This window comes from Hibiscus syriacus, unplaced genomic scaffold, assembly GCF_006381635.1.
Source record: "Hibiscus syriacus cultivar Baekdansim isolate YM2019G1 unplaced genomic scaffold, ASM638163v2 tig00110597_pilon, whole genome shotgun sequence".
Lineage (NCBI taxonomy): Eukaryota > Viridiplantae > Streptophyta > Magnoliopsida > Malvales > Malvaceae > Hibiscus > Hibiscus syriacus.
Genome location: NW_024062795.1, coordinates 739425 through 756744, shown reverse-complemented (window position 1 = coordinate 756744; position 17320 = coordinate 739425). Strand labels below are relative to the sequence as shown.

The window sequence follows — 17320 nt, the reverse complement described above, 5'->3', positions numbered from 1 at the left end:
CGGCTTTATTTGTGGGAGAAAAAAGAACAAAAATACGTATTAATCTTCGCATGAACTCGGTGTGACTTTTAACTTTGACTCAACCCACCGCTAAACTCATCTCGCCATTGATTCATCGCCTCCGAGTAGTTCACTGTCGTCAACCCGGAGGCTTCCGACGACGTAACGAAAGGTGAGGTCGAGAGTTAAGAGACAGCCTCATTCATTGCTCATTGATTATCATACTCGCCCACTTTCAGGGATCTAAAACAAGAAAAATAAAAAGATTTTTTCGAGCGTAAATAGCGGTCACTCTCGTGCTTCCTCCCACTAATAACTCCGCTGGCGGCTGGCGTGAGGAGTACCGTTAGAAGGGTCTTTAGCTGTTGAGTGCTGACCACTTCGCAGAAATGAGCAGCACACCGCTAAGATTCTACAGGTCCTATTTGGGGTCCAAAACAATGTCGTTTTTGCGGTGGAGGAAGGTGACAGATTCCTCAAAGTCGCGAATCTTCGATCCCAGCTTCGACAAAGAAGATGACAAGAAGAACCAATACAAGAGCCCCCAAAGACGAAGTTATAGCTCTAAAAAATGGTCCTGCTGGGACAATTGTTGTTGGTTCATTGGCGTCATATGTTCGGTGTGGTGGTTCTTGCTCTTCTTATACAACGCAATGCCCGATTCGATCCCGCAATACGTGGCGATGGCTATAACGGGGCCATTGCCGGACCCGCCTGGTGTCAAGCTCAGGAAAGAGGGCTTGACGGCCAACCACCCTGTGGTGCTTGTTCCGGGAATTGTAACCGGTGGGCTCGAGCTCTGGGAAGGGAGACAGTGTGCTGAAGGATTGCTTGGGAAACGCCTTTGGGGTGGCTCGTTTGGAGAATTTTATAAAAGGTATCGGTTTTTTTTGTTCTTTTTCATTCTGGGTTTTGCCTTTCTCAGCAGATATGCATGCCAGGAAATGTTCAAGGTTACTATTACTGCAACTGCTTCTTGACTTTCTATCTTTTATTATTATTATTATTGTTGTTGTTTTTTATCAAATAAAATTAGAACTTTTTAATTGTTGCAAAAGCTTCTTCCTTATCTTGTATGTTTTGTTTATGGGATACTTTTGGCTACTCTTTCTGCAACTTGATCTCTATCATGTGAGTGGCAGAATGGATTAAAAGTTGTATTTGTACTCTGTTGGATCATATGTTTTACCCTGTTCTGTAATAGTTGAAGCTTTCTACAAGTGTTAAGAACATGATTATGTAAGATTCCAGGATTCACTTTATTTTTTGTCTCTCATCAAACTGTATGTAAAAGTTCATACCCCTACCGTTCTTCCAATTTCATTGCAGACCATTATGCTGGCTTGAACACATATCACTTGATAATGAAACTGGATTCGACCCTTCTGGTATAAGGGTCAGGCCTGTTGCTGGACTTGCGGCAGCTGATTATTTTGCAAGGGGTTATTTTGTTTGGGCGGTCATGATTTCTAATTTGGCTCATATTGGCTATGAGGAAAAATCATTGTATATGGCTGCTTATGATTGGAGGTTATCTTTTCAGAACACTGAGGTATGCTCTTAATTTGAAATTTTACAGTTCTCTCAAATTGATTCTACCAAATAAATTTGTGCTTATTCACATTCATAAAATACAAATGTTTATATTTAGTCTATTTGAATAAATCAGGTCAGGGACCAATCTTTAACTAGAATTAAAAGTGACATTGAGCTCTTGGTAGCTACACATGATGGGAAAAAGGTAGTAGTTGTTCCGCATTCGATGGGAGTCCAGTACTTTCTGCATTTCATGAAATGGGTTGAAACACCAGCTCCTAGGGGTGGTGGAGGTGGATCAGATTGGTGTGCGAGGCACATAAAGGCAATAGTGAATGTCGGTGCACCTTTTTTAGGTAGCCCAAAATCGATCGCACTGCATTTTTCTATTGAAGTCAGGGATGTAGCAAATCTCAGGTACTATCATGTTTGCTCTCATTCTTGGTGAACTGAAAATAGTTTCAGACATGGTGAATTGCATTTCTAACTCATGGTGAAAATAGTTTCGAGAGCTTGATGAAATGTTCATTGTTAAAACAGGGCTCAAGCACCAGGTCTTCTGGACAAAGATGTATTTGGTCTTCAAACTTTTAAGCATTTAATGCGAATGTTCCGAACTTGGGATGCCACCTTTTCAATGGTACCGAAAGGTGGGGAGACAATCTGGGGTGGTCTTGATTGGTCACCTGAAATAGATAACTTGGATGATGGCCCGAAAAAGGGGAGGAACATTAGCATTCATAATACCAGTGAAAACTCAAAGAGCTGTGTGTGTAATACAAAAGGTGTGAATTATGGGAGACTTGTTTCATTCGGGAAAGAATGGTCTGAGACACATTCTTCCAAATTTGAGAGGCCTGATTTCAAGGTATTGTCATGCCGAATGGAAGATTTTATAAATCAAAATGCAATTATGACAGGAAGACTAATATGAATTGTGCTATTTGGTTTGCATGCTAGGAGATCATTTGTTCCTTACTCTGATTATTGTTTGATCAGCAGAATGTTGCAAAGGGTGATGAGCTTGCCAACTCAAGCAACTGTGACATATGGTTAGAGTATCATGAAATGGGAAAAAAAGCTATCAAAGCAGTTGCGGATCACAAAGTTTACACTGCCGGATCGATTTTGGATCTGCTTCATTATGTTGCACCCAAGCTGATGGCACGGGGAGCTTCTCATTTTTCGTATGGGATAGCCGATAATTTGGATGATCCGAAGTATGAACATTACAAATATTGGTCAAACCCCTTGGAAACAAAGTGAGTTTCTTCAACTTTTCTGTTATTTTAATTGGTTTTTGATATTTTCTTTGAGTAGTTTGCAAGTGCCGGATTATTTTGCAGGCTACCAAATGCGCCAGACATGGAAATCTACTCATTGTATGGAGTTGGACTTTCCACCGAAAGAGGTTATATCTACAAAGTAGCTAGTCCCAGTGATTGCCATATTCCGTTTCAGATAGACACATCGGTCGATGGTGATAGTGAAGATTCATGTCTAAAAGGCGGTGTTTTCTCTGGTGACGGTGACGAAACAGTTCCTGTTATAAGTGCAGGTTTCATGTGTGCAAAAGGTTGGCGGGGTAAAACCAGGTTCAATCCTTCGGGAATCCGTACTTACATACGGGAGTACAATCATGCCCCTCCGGCTAATCTGCTAGAAGGTCGAGGCACCCAAAGTGGTTCTCATGTTGATTTGTTGGGGAATTTTGCTTTGATCGAGGATGTTCTCCGAGTCGCAGCAGGGGATTCTGGTGAAGACCTCGGCGGAGATCGTGTTTATACCGATATATTTAAATGGTCTGAAAGGATCAATTTGCAGCTCTAGATTCCGAACTCAGGAGGTAATCACTCAAAAGACTAAAGTTGAATATGGAACATTGATTGAAATATCTTCTCCAACTTAAATGGTCTGAAAGGACCAATTGCTGCTTGTCTGGTTTATGATCTTTTAAGTCATGTTCACCATTTTGCACTTAAATGTTTCAGTGATGACACTGATCTTCTCTCACTTCTCCTTGGGTTTTACTCGTTGAAGAAAAAAGAAAACAGGGTTTGAGGCCCTCAGTCATCAGAAACGTTGTAGAATCAAAAGAGCATCGAATTATGGTTGTATGAAATTGGCTTCCCACGTTATGATATGGCATGCCCCTTCAATGGGAGGGGCAATTGCCTCAAATCCTCAGATATAAACATTCAATTAATTAATTTTGTTAGATTACTCTTTTTTTTCTCCATTCTTGTTTTTGAAATAATATATCTTTCTCAATGCTTGCAAATTATTTATTTTACTGTATAAGCAATGTGATATTATATGAAAAAAAAAACTGAGACATACTCATATAGGACACATGAGTTTAATTATTTGCTTCACATATTGATAAGATAAATAAAGAGGCAGGATGTAGGGTTGGAAGTGGGATTGGAAAACAGCCTATTTGGTGGGGTAGGTTCAATCAATTTCAAAATTCCAATCATAAAATGGTCCATGCCCCCATGCCTTGAACAAAAATATATAGGATAAATTACGTATTTTGTCATCTTATTATTCTTACGGTTTTATTTTGATCATTCAACTAAATTTTTAAAATTATATTTTGATCAATTATTATTAAAATATTAATGGGAATACTAACGTTTTATTATAAGATAATATCACATCATTATTAAAAAATAAAAAATTAACACATTAGTAGTTATGTTTATTTTTCAGTGATGGGTGACCAAAACAGAATAAAAATATAATTTTAGGTATGATTTGAAAAGGTTAAATGACCAAAACGAAACTATAAAAATAATTGAGTGATTAAATATATAATTTATACAAATATATATTAGGAAATGGAAAGTTTTAAAGTAAAGTGTTCACTTTTGTCAGACTGGTCTCATCGTTTGATTTGAACATTGAAGCAATGAATATGGAATGGGACCAACAAAACACATATTTGCTTTTCATCCCTTCCCTCATTTAATTAACCCACCTTTGACAGCTGTTGTTGCTCGTTTGCTCCAATCTCAAATTAGTATCATTTTTCTGTATATATATTTAGAGGATTGGATTTAGACATTTTTCCCGAAAAATTATCGATAATCAGTATATTTAACGATCTAATATCAGTTAGATTATATTTTTTGATCTAATACCTGTAGCAGTAAAACGTATTTTTTGCCCCGCGTTATATGTTGATTTGGCGTCACGTGGGGTATAGCGCGCCCCCTGTACCGCGCTATATGCTGACATGGCTTACACGTGAGTATAGCGCGCCCTCTGATCTGCGCTATATGCCACGTAGGGGTATAGCGCTGCCCCTGCTCAGCGCTATACCTGGGAATGAATTATGTCCGCGCTATACATTTTATCTGAATAATTATATATAGCGCGGTGCAGATACCGCGCCTTATATGGTTATAAATACTCTCCCCCCTCCCGGTTAAGTTTCTCACATCTCTCCTCTAACTTATAAATTAATACAACAATTCTGTCAACGAGTAATAATTCTGGTAATTTTCTCATATTTGATTTAGAAGTTCGTGCGATTTTTCATTATAAATTTTGTTATAATTTTTTTATTATACTTATTGTTTATGATGATTATTTGAAAAAATATTATACTAATTATTTTCAATTAATTTTTGTGTTTGTAAAATTAAAAAGCAGGAGCATACGTCAAAATAGTTTTGCGGTACATGTAATAATATAAAATTATATTATTTAAATTATTTACGTTGATGTGTAAAAAATTTATTGTGTTATATTTTCGTTCATATATAATTTATTTAATCAGGTTTGTTTCAGTTATTTTTTTTGCAGATATAATATTGCTGCACTTTTAAACTCAAAGAATGACTCGACTTTCATCTATTGTTTATTATGATGGTGAAATTTGAGAATATGAAATCGGTATTGTTTTCGTATCAAATGAGCATGTTAAAATATCATTCAAGAGAAACATAACTCTTGAGGAGCTTATAACGAAGATTTCGAAGAAGATTCATGTTGGAAGTAATAGAAGAATGTCGTCGTTGCAGTACATATTTCTAACATCATTGTTGCCATTAACTTATACAGCGTTCAAACTTTCAAATAATGATGATGTTCAAATGATGGTTGAAGCTTAAAGTAATTATTCAGACACTGCTATTGAGATGTATGCATATTTTGTTCAAGTGTGTGCTATTCGGGGTCAATCATTAAGCTCTCACTATGGGCTGGCTGAACAAGTTGATCAAGTTGACAGCCCGACTACAGTAATATGTAATGATTTTAATGTCATAATGGGGAGACATTCATCCGTAAATCCTTACGGTCTACGAATAATCCGTATGGCAACACCGCGTCCAGTTCAAGGGGAAGGCATTCATCTGCAAATTTCTTTGACCATATGGAGATGACATCGACGCAACCATCTGTGCAGTTTCCATTTGACACGATGGCTTCAAGCTCTAGGGGGAGGCATTCGACTGCGAGCTTTTTCGATCTCAATATCGATATGCCTTCTAGTTCAAAGGGAAGGCGTGTAAGTAGTAGTTTCTTCAACCTAAATGTGGAGAGCATGGAGGAACCATCATCTCCACCAGAAGAACCGCTTCGTGAGCCTGGTGCGGATGGTGTTGAGACTGGACTATTCATTCACCCAGAATCACCGCAATTCAACTCCGATGATGATGAAGTTCCAGGAAATGTGGCACAAACTGACCCTCCTGCACACATGTATGAAGCTGATTATGGTGCAATTTACGGGCTAGAATTTACGGATATGCCTCATTTCGGTGACTATGGATATTACTCATCAATAAATAATGGTGAGTTATATTTAGGCATGGAGTTTTCAAGCAAATAAGAAGCGATGATGGCTATAAAAAATTACAATATTCGTAATTCTATTCAGTCCATAGTCAATCGATCAACGACCGAAAAATATGTATGTTATTGTGCCCGACGCGAAAACGGATGCAATTTCACGTATTGAAAATGAAGAGGAAAAATAACATATAGGAACTAACAGTATACAACGGTCCTCACACATGTTGTGCTGGAGGGGTCAACCAAGATCATCTCAACTTGGACTTTGAAATGATATGCCAAGCCATCATGCCCATGGTAAAAACAAGCTCTCTTATAGCTGTTGCAGTGTTGATTTCAGCTATACAATCGCAGTATGGGTACACTGTCTCCTATAAAAAAACTGGTTGGCAAAACAAAATGACATTGTCAAACTTCATGGCGAATGAGATGCATCTTACAACGAACTTCCAGGTTGGTTTAGGCTGGTGCAGACGTTGAATCCTGGGATAATTATGGACTTCGAAACCTCCTATACATACCATAATGATCGAGTTCTTCGCGATCTAAGCCAATTCTACAAGGTTTTTTGGAGTTACCCACAGTGCGTTAATGCTGCAAAATACTACAAGCCTGTGGTCCAGATCGACGAGACTTTCTTGTATGAAAAATAAAAGCAAGTTTTATTATTGGCAGTTGTCCAAGATGGCAATCGCAACATTCTTCCAGTTGTTTTTGCTCTTGTCGAAGGAGAAGATACAGATTCTTGGGCTTTTTTCCTCCGAAATTTACGTGCACATGTTATCACGAGGGAAAACATCTGTGTCATTTCAGATCGCGGAGCTGGGATCAAAGCAGCAATGGAGTCTTTGGGTCCAATGTGGCAACCACCCTTTGTCCAATATAGGTATTGTCTCTGACACATTGCTGCGAACTATCATGGAAGGTACAAGAAGAATGATGAGCGTCAATTAATTGTGCGCATGGGTAAGTGAAACTGATGTAGTTTGTTTTCTTTCAATCGTTTTAATTTTGCAAAGAAAGCAAATTAGTAAGTTATACATTTTTGATCGGGTTACGAACTACTTCCTCGAACGTTTGAATCAATGCTTCAATATTTGCGGGCGAAGAACGAGGAAGGATACGATTACATCAGCCTCATCGATAAAGAAATGTGGACGAACACATATGATGGTAGATATCGATATGGACACATGACGACCAATTTGGCTGAGGCAATCAATTCAACCTTAAAGGGTGCACGTTACTTACCTGTAGCGGCTTTGGTAAAAACTATATATTTTTGTTTGGGGGTGCTTTTTGCGATGCTAGGGGGACAAGCTCAAACCTGGATGCAAGACAGTCATGTCTATCACCCTAGATTAGTTACAGATCTACAGAAAAAAATTGTTGCATCAAATGGAATGTCTGTAATAAGATTCTCTAGAAGGCATGAAATGTTTCGTGTCACAGAGTTGTCGCAACCTCTTCAAGGGATTGAAGCTATGTCGTTAAGAGTAAATATAAGGGACAAAACGTGCGACTGTGGGTTTTTTCAAGCTCTGAAGTATCCATGCTCTCATGTGATAGCAGCTTGCTCGCATACACGTCAATACTATAACCATTTTGTGGATCTCGTATACCTATTATATGAAGTTTTTAAGGTATACGAATTTTAGTTTCCCCCCATAGGTAATGACAAAGACCCTGGAGGTGTATGACTGACTTTCCCACCGGCCTGCGAAAACTGGGAAAACTCATAAAACCCAGACATCGCTGAGTGTGAAAACTGTACAGGAGGTGTCTGTACTGCGGCCATGGGTGATGAGGCTGAACCCGCCAGATATCCAGTATATGAACCTTAAGTCGGATATGCAAACATAGACCCATAATAGCCTATAGGAGGGGTCATATGTGACGGTAGTGGCGGCAGGGTCATAAAACCAGGTGAAGGCGGCAACGACGACATCTGGTAATGGAAAGGCGGCGACATCATAAATGGTTGCGGTGGCTGCTGTGAAGGTCATGCTAGTACAGCTGAGGATGAACCGGAAGCACATGCTCTCTGTCCACGAGTCAGGGGACAATGGTGTTGTGTCGGTGAACGTCTCCGTCGACGTCGTGGAAAGGTCTGCTCTCGTGCATCCTCGGGAAGCAGAAACGGTTTCTTGTTACTGTTAAACCACTCATAATAACCTTCAGCAACACTCAAGAGGTCAAGTAAAATGGGCTCTCTACGGGGAAGGCGTCGATGTCGATCCTCCCACAACACGACCCACTCATGATGTCTCACCAGCCAATCTGTATCTGTCTTGCCGCGTCTATCTAAGATATGCAACTTGTCCATATTGCGAGGTGCTTCCGGAATTGGTTGAAAGCAACCAAACTGTCAGAGCACGCGATCAATAGAGTGTCACTCGACGGTCGCATAACAGATCAGAAGGACCATCGTCATCCAAACATCTGATAGGCCCCTCAACTCATGTGAGATCACCGTCCTCACATCATCAGTACAATATGTCACCCATTCAAACTAAAACAAATATTATATATTTTTTTATCAAAATAATAATCTAATTATATAACTATAATCTAAAATCGATTTTTAAACATTAAAATTCATACTTGTGTGCTAGCATTCTGATCGATTAGCACCCTAATTTTTTCTAAATCATCAGGTAGCTCCTGATGATTTTTCCTATCACTAGATCACCTATTCAAGGAAAAAATTATTATACGCTGTATAAAATTATTAATATACAAAATCAGTTTTATAATTACCTCAGAAGTAGTGGAAATACGAATGGGTTCTTCACAACGGGACATAAAAAGGGCAATCGATACCATGCCCAAGACTGCAGCAACAGGAGACATCCGCCGATAGCATTACGCCTGTAGTCAGTGGCTCCACACATCTCTGTGTACAGCAAAGCCAAAACTGTCGAGCCCCAACTGAATGATCCGGCCAGACGAAAGTCGCTAAGATGTCACAACCCACATACAGTAAACTAGGTTGTGCGATTTGTCCGGCATCAGCAACCCTCCTATCAACTGCAGTATGCATGCCCGTGCATACATCTTAACTTCATCCTCAAAGGCGTCTGCGCTCAACTCCTGAAAATTGGCATCTAACCAATTTAACGGTATCCTATCTCCGATAAAACTTTCCGGGATACGTCATAGATTATCCCGGCACAAAGTAGTCCAGGAACCCTGTGAGATCCCTGATATCACATCTCCATCCACCGGAAGCCTTAGGTGCATAACAACATCCTCAAGTGTAATCGTGCACTCTCCGCACGGAAGATGGAATGTATGGGTCTCCGGCCTCTACCGCTCTACTAAGGCAGAAATAAGGTCTGGTTCTATCTTACAGTGACTCTGGTATCTACCTATGTAACCAAATCCAGCCTCTACTAAATACGGCAAGACACGGCTAGGTATCACTGACTTAAGATTCCTAATAAAAGGATCTAATGCACGGTCCTTCTCCTAAAATTAAATAATCACACAAATTAATTCTTAATCTAATAATCATGCATTAAATAAATCAACAAATTATTACAAATAAATTAAATTAAATTAAAAAGTTAAAATGTTATCGTATCAGCAAAGTATCGAGATATATGATTTCCATCCAAGCGAAGTAGATCGCCTTCCATTATATATATGCAAAAAATTATATTAGTAAAATATTAAATAAAGTAAAATGCTTAAATAAATTAAATACATAATATTAAAAATATTATAAAATATACCTTAAATAGAGAGAGTATTTGAGAGAATATGGTGTGATGAAAGTAATAGAGGAGGGGGTATTTATAGGGACGATGAGGGATAATTAAAGGTATAGCGCGACCCCTGTACCACGTTATACCCCACGTATCAGATAAACAGCTATAGCGCGGTACAGGGGGCGCGCTATACCACACGTGACGCCAAATCAGCATATTGCGTGGGGCAGGAAGCGCGCTTTACTGCTACGGGTGTTAGATCGGGAAATATAATCTGACCGGTATTAGATCGGTAAATATACCAATCACCGGTGATTTTTCGGAAAAAACGCCCTTGAATGTAGAATTTTAATACTTTAAAAACCAAGATATTATAAATGTAATTGTTCAAGATTTCTAAAAATGATAATATTCATTCTTTTTATTATTATTAAGGTAGTTTGATTTGTTCATACAAAATACATTATCTAATATATATATAATTGGACACCAGTTAATAAATTATTATTATTTCTTAAAATTTTAGATTCCAATACTATATATATATATAGATATATAAATATTAATAGTTACTTTATATTCACTTTAGATTAGTCTAAGAAAATATAATTAGATAGTAAAAATGTTAACTTTTATAACATTAATGCTTACATATATCCCAAATGTCGATAACAACTGCACAATCACAACTTGGCTGATACAAAGTGAGGCTCCAATTGGTGAACAAAAAAACACAATTAGAGTTCCATTTTGAATGCACCAGCAAAATTAAAACATAGTTTGACATCAAAATCAGACACAACTTGGAAGCTCCAACCACGACCCCAACAATCAAAACACACTCAAGCTTGCAAGGAGCTTCATGAAAGTGAACAAAAACTTTACTCCCATGAACCTTCCTCAACAATATCACTATAATACTTATTCACTTGACTGAGGAAATCGAATTCAACCAGGAAAAAAAAAGGTTGAGAAATGTCTCATTTTGGTTTCTTCAACCGTGTTAATTTTAATGGATCTTATATCATTTGCTTCTCTTTCATGGAGTTTATTTTCTCTAATTTCCACCCATCTCTGAGTCTGGCAATAAAGGTATCAGCTTTCGCATTAACATCAGGACTGGGACACACAACTTGGACCCCTCCATCATTACCCTCCATCATGCTTGACGGAACATTGGCTTCCTCAATGTCCGGAGAGCTGCACCGAGAGCTGGGATTGCTTCGTATCTTAACGAAATCCCCACTGAACACAAATTTAAGCTCCGACATTGAAAATGACGGTGGAGGTGGCGGCTTCGGGATTAATGGTGACTGCCAGCCGCTGTTTACATTCTCCTCATAGTAACTGCTAGTGTTTGCTTTTGTTGGCAATGGTGGCCTACATCTGTTGGCCTTGGACGTAGTTCGCCTTCTTGAAGGTTCTGGTGGGGGTGTTGGTGGTGCAGGCGGTGGTGTCGTTGGCAGGATTTGGGTGTTTTGCATAAATTTTGGGACGGAAAATGGTGGTGGTGGTGGTGGAGGACGAGGAGGAGGAGATGCCAGAGGAGCTGAAGGGATTTTTTTGCTTTTGCTGGCCTTTGATCTGAAGAGATTGTATTTTTGAAAGACGGAGGACGGTGGCGGTGGCATTGGCGGTGGAGGTGGCGGTGGCGGTGGCGGAATGGTGGAATAGCAAGGCGGTGGTTGACGTCGAGAATGCAGAGGGTAATCGTGATGATGATCATGATTATGATCCTTAGCCTTCTTCTTCTTTCTCTTCCTAAAAGAAGCAAAAACCATCTTTATTTCTTTGGTTGCATTACTTCTTCTACGTTCCAATTTCGCATACCTTTGTTCTGATCTATTTCCCTGCTGAACTAGCTGCGATGGTGGTCGTCGAGGAGGTGGCGGTGGAGGTAGCGGTTGTGTTACTGGCTTCGGAGACTCACTCTCATCGAATTCAATATGAGGTTTCATCACGTTCTCTTTCTGTCCAACAGCTTGGTAAGTTCGCCTTTGTTTAAGGTAAGCAGCTGCTGGAGGCGGAGGCGGAGGCGGGGGCGAAGGCGGAGGTGGCGGTGTTGACGGAGCTGGAGACATTGGTGGAAGAGGCGGCCAAGGCGAAGAACGAAACACAAAGGTGTCGCAAGGAATAACCTTGGGTTCAGATTCTTCAAAATGATCATTTCTCCAGCTCTGGCGAAGCTCGTGAGCTTCATCGTTATAATTATTTGTTGAAGATCGATATCTGTTTATCTCAAAATCATCAAAAAAACGAGACCGATCTTCATTATTTTCCCACAAAGACTCTTGCCTCAGATCTGGGTACGAGCTACTGCTTCTCTTCAGCCTCCTCACGCCGGTTGGTTCCGCCGCCAATGTCTTGGCGTTCACTGGAGGGTGATCATCGTAGATCTTCTTTTCCGGATACTGATCAAACCATCGCTGCTGAACGGGATGGCTTAGCTTGTTATTATTACTACCATCAGTCCTACTGTACTTGTCCTCCCCGTCGCAGCCGTTTCTTCTAACGAAAACGCCGCAAAGAATGACGAAAAAGACAAGGAAAACGTTGAGGGAGTCGGAGTTTTTCTTGACGCCGGTGGGTCTAAAAATCTGACCGGCGATGGTCGACAGAAACGGAGGGACGGCGAAGAACAAGAGAAGCAATGCGATGGTGGGTAAGAGAATGATGAGAACTGGTGGGGTGAAAAGGGAAGATGGCGATCTACGACGACGGTAATGCATGGAGGTGGTGGCTAGTTGTGGCCATAATGGCGGCGGCTCTCCAGTTAATTCCATGGGAAAAAGGCCAAGTTTTGAGTTTTCTTGTCAGGCGATAAAGACTTTATAAACAAAACTGAAGGGGGAAGCTTGGGCTGAGAAGAGATATTATCCGTCATCATTTCAAATGAATCATTTCCAACCTTAATGCGCTCCTGTATTTAATAAATTATAATTTTGAATTTTATTTCTAACCTTAAATGTCTTCATGATTTTATATTTGTTTTAAATTAATATTTAAATTTTAAATTTCAAAATGTTTTAATAAAGTATTACATAAAAAAAAATTAATAATCAATAACTAATTGATCTAGAGAGATAAAATAATAGATCATTTAAAGAGTGTCAGAGTTTGAATCTTAATGTTATTAAAGAAGCAAATTGGATTAGGGGTTGTCCTTATAATGTGCCTTTACAAAATTCAATCCAAACTACTCGATTAATATATCAAATATCGATGATTAAATAAAAATGTAATAAAATATTTTAAAACGTTTCAATAAAATATTACATTGAAAAAATAAAATATTTTATTAATTAGTCGTGTGGTTAAAGATATTCATATTACTTCATTTTATGTAGTTTGAATTTGACATTTACTTTGAAAATATAATAATTTGAAATTTGATTCGAATAATAAAGCATAACATTTAAAATTATGTGTCTTCGACACACACAATGTGTGTCATTTTTTAACAAAATTCGTATGATTAATTCACATTTTTTATTTTCTTTTATTTTAGTATAACACGTATCAGTATTGATGCCATACAGACAGAAGGTGTTTTCAAAGGATAGAATGAAAAAATATTTTTAAATAGCATATATATATAGATAAAAACTTGTTAGTTTTCGGGAATTTCTGAATTTTCTTATGTTCTCCAGTGTGGAAAAGCCCTTTGGGAGTTGGGATTTGAAATGTATTTTTATATAAGAGAAAAGAAATCCAGAGTGGGTAGTGAATAGAGTAAATGTTGGGCATTACTTTTGGACAGGAATGGGAATGGAGCGTGGCAGCAATCATTCAAATCATACCCCAAAAACTCACTTGCCTTGCATTATATTATAAACGTATATGAACAAATTTTTTACCTTTCATTTAATGAACTAATAAATACAAACAAATGAATGGTCGATCCATAAAATACAACTCAAACAGTTTTGATATCAAATTTTATCATATCTCACTCTACATGACATCTATTTTTTTAACAAAAAAAATGAGTTTGAAAAATTTTAATAACTAAGTGACCATTTTATAATTTGTAATAATCAAGAAACTCAACACAATAACAACAACAACAACAAAACCCAATTCCCATATGTATGGGGTAAGGGGGAGGTAGGGTAGTAGGCTACCCCCAACGCCAGGTTGAGAGTAACTTCCGTGGAAGACCTCCGGCAGTCAGAAAATTAAAAATTTAGATAAAATGCAATGCATGTATAAATAAATACATAAATACATAGCTAAACAGTATTCATATGCAGTCATTAAAATCATATGTGCGTCTGTAACGGGAATTAATCCCTAAGAAAGAATCTCTGCATTAAACTCAACACAATAACATCTTTAAATAAAGTGATCATTTTATAAATTTAATAATCAATAACCTTAACAAAAAAATTCCTTACTATGGGAAGATTATTTTTGTAATTTACCTTTTTTTTACTTTAAAACGTCATTTCACCACTCGTAAAAGAAAATCAGAAACTAGTTAAAAGCTGTCTTGTGACATTTTAAAAATAAAAGTAGTTAAATGTAATTGTAAATAAAAATATTAAATCAATTAAATATGATCATATTTAAACATTTTCATCTTTCCACTTCAAACCCAATTCCGACGAAAACTTTGAAGGGATAACAAATAAAGGGTAAAAATGGGGAAATTATGCGGTAAAAACCTTTTAATATATGGTTAATAAAATGTGTTATTAAAAATGTTAATATTTTTTTAATATTTTTAATAAAAAATTACTTAAAATATTTTTTTTACCTAAAATATTAATATTTTTTAATATTTTTGATAAAATGTTCAATATTAACATTTTATGTAAAAAAAAATAATATTTTAAGTAATGATTTTATCAAATATATTAACAAATAAAACATTCAATAATAACATTTCAGATAAAAAAATATTTTAAATAATTTTTTTATCAAAAATATTAAAAAAATAATAACATTACTAATAATATATTTTCTTAATCGTATATTAATCTCACAGCCAAGAGAATTTCCCGTAATCCGTAAAAATGATTTATTAACGCAGAAACATGAATGAAAGTACTATAGAAAAGCAGTGCCAGCAAGGCCATGGTGAAGCAAATTGTGGGCGATGTGATCCCTAGCTTGTACGGCAGACGTAGATCTGAGATTATTCTCTGGGATGACTTCATCGTCAAAAACCTCAAAGTTAAGCCCACCTTCCATTTCTTCATTCCTAATCTCACAAATATTGTGCAAAACGCAGCAAGCTCCAAGAACGACCAGCAATTCTTGAAGCTTAACTTCGCTTCTCTTCTGCAAACAAGACCATCTCCCTTTCAATCTCCCGAATGCTTCTTTACCCACTTTTTCAATCTCTCCGATTTTCTCATTCAGTGCGTGTTGAGCCCATGTTACATTTTGATGACTGTAAGGTACCAAAATCCAGTCCATCAATGGATACGCTTTGCTCCCCACCACCCAAGTATCCTTCACGTGTCCCTCTGTCGCACTCTGGTAAAACGCCGATTTCTCTAGAATTTGTTCGTCCGACATCGAACCCGGCCACCCGATGCAGACGTCGCTGAAGACGCCGTTTTTGTCGACGATTCCTTGAAGGGTGATTGAATACGAGTTTTTTTGGCTTCTTTCCGTGTGTTTTTTGTTGAAATATGCGGCGGCGTTGGCTTTTGGTGCGATGATCGGGAGGTGGGTGGTGTAGATTGCGCCACCGATGTTTGGGATCCCGGTGGCGGATTCGTATTCGTCTTTGATTTTCTTCATCTTGTTGTCGTCGGGCCATTGGACGAATTTGGGCATTAAGACGGTTCTAATGGCGTTGCAGACCTCCAGCACTAGTTTATGGCAAGTTGAAATCCCCAGCCCAAACCGGTTCGACACCATCCGAAGCGGTTCGCCGGTTGCCAGCCGCCAAATACAGACTGCGACACGTTGACGAACCGGGATGGCGTCCCGGAGCATCGTGTTCTTTTTCATCACCGCCGGTTCCAACTCCTCGCAGATCATATTGAACGTCGCTTTGCTCATCCGAAAGGCGCGTTTGAACTCCTCATCTGAGAAATCCGGGTGATTAAATTTATCCCACCAGTCCTTTGATCGATCTTTTACCCATAACCGCTTATGGTGTCCCGATCCGCCGCCGGAATGCGATGGTCCCTCATTGTCTGAATTACCAGCTGAAACCACCGCTGCCGTGGCAGTACTAGCAGCAGGTGAACTGGATTTACAAGCGCGTTTGTTTCTGGAATCATCCAATTCATTCATTTCAGCGTGATGGCTTTGAATCTGATCGAAATAATCATTCATTTCTTGAACTTCATTCTTGTAATTAGCTTCGAAACTTGCTCTTTCTGGATTAGGATCAGTTAACCATTGATGTTGTTCTTGTTTTGCTCCATCATCCAACAACAAAATCGAAGAAAGTACATCTCTAGACCCGTTCTTCTCCAGTTCTTCATTCACCAAGGATTCTTCGCTATCTTTTCTACCCCTTTTCTTGCCATTCCCATTGAACCCATTTTCCATATCCTCAAACCAAGAAAATTCGCCGCCGTTGTTATAAGAAAGACCTTCAGAGGAATGAAATGCAAAAGACCCAATTTCCATGAAACGTGTAATATGAACACAAAATGATTTGAAATTGAATATGAAAACAGTGGGGTTGTATATATACCTATTCTATAAAACAACAGTCAACGCGGTTGGAGAATCGGCTAAGGAAGCGCGTGGGAGCGACGGTGTGAACGCGGTAGAAGAGTGAAATATTTGACGTTCACTTTTCGTATTTGATATGATTTTGTTCTCTTAATTTTGGTTTTGTTCGTAAAATAAAATTACGCAACTCGGTAAGGAATAATTGATTTAATTATCTAATTAATTAGATTAATCAAATTAGTTAGAAATTTATAAGATTATATATAGGATATATATTAATCTATATGGTAACGAGTCTTAATTCCATTAATATTTTTAAAAGTCATAGAATTTTAATATATTTTATGGATAGCTTATACATTTTATAAATTTTATAATTTTAATCTCAAAAACTAATTTTGATTGCATAACTTTAATATACAATTCAAATAATGTTTTTTTTTTGTACAAAAAAGTTTATGTCAGAGGTGTCTTTTCCAGTCCAGGGTCAGAGCATACCTAAAACCCAAATAGGATTTACATATGAATTTACAGATTGTCCATCGAGAGTGACGGTAGTATGATTCAAAGTTTCAAACTTAACCTTACAAGTTCAAATTCATGAATCCTAACCACTTGTG

The 17320-nt window shown here is 38.0% G+C and overlaps 3 protein-coding genes across 3 annotated transcripts; 1 reads left to right on the top strand and 2 right to left on the bottom strand.

Moving 5' to 3' along the window:
• Nucleotides 1-148: 148 nt before the first annotated feature.
• LOC120134614 (phospholipid:diacylglycerol acyltransferase 1-like) lies at nucleotides 149-3582 on the top strand. Its single transcript, XM_039151057.1, has 7 exons — nucleotides 149-877; nucleotides 1330-1552; nucleotides 1670-1953; nucleotides 2077-2404; nucleotides 2539-2798; nucleotides 2883-3382; nucleotides 3528-3582. The coding sequence occupies exons 1-6, from the start codon at nucleotides 390-392 to the stop codon at nucleotides 3364-3366; spliced, it is 2067 nt and encodes a 688-aa protein (XP_039006988.1). The 5' UTR covers nucleotides 149-389; the 3' UTR covers nucleotides 3367-3382; nucleotides 3528-3582.
• Nucleotides 3583-10732: 7150 nt separating this feature from the next.
• Nucleotides 10733-12923, bottom strand: LOC120134185 (actin cytoskeleton-regulatory complex protein PAN1-like). Its single transcript, XM_039150668.1, has one exon. The coding sequence runs from the start codon at nucleotides 12836-12838 to the stop codon at nucleotides 11075-11077; it is 1764 nt and encodes a 587-aa protein (XP_039006599.1). The 5' UTR covers nucleotides 12839-12923; the 3' UTR covers nucleotides 10733-11074.
• A 2136-nt stretch (nucleotides 12924-15059) lies between these two features.
• Nucleotides 15060-16670, bottom strand: LOC120134184 (protein ALP1-like). The gene has a single exon (XM_039150667.1). The coding sequence runs from the start codon at nucleotides 16650-16652 to the stop codon at nucleotides 15108-15110; it is 1545 nt and encodes a 514-aa protein (XP_039006598.1). The 5' UTR covers nucleotides 16653-16670; the 3' UTR covers nucleotides 15060-15107.
• Nucleotides 16671-17320: the final 650 nt, after the last annotated feature.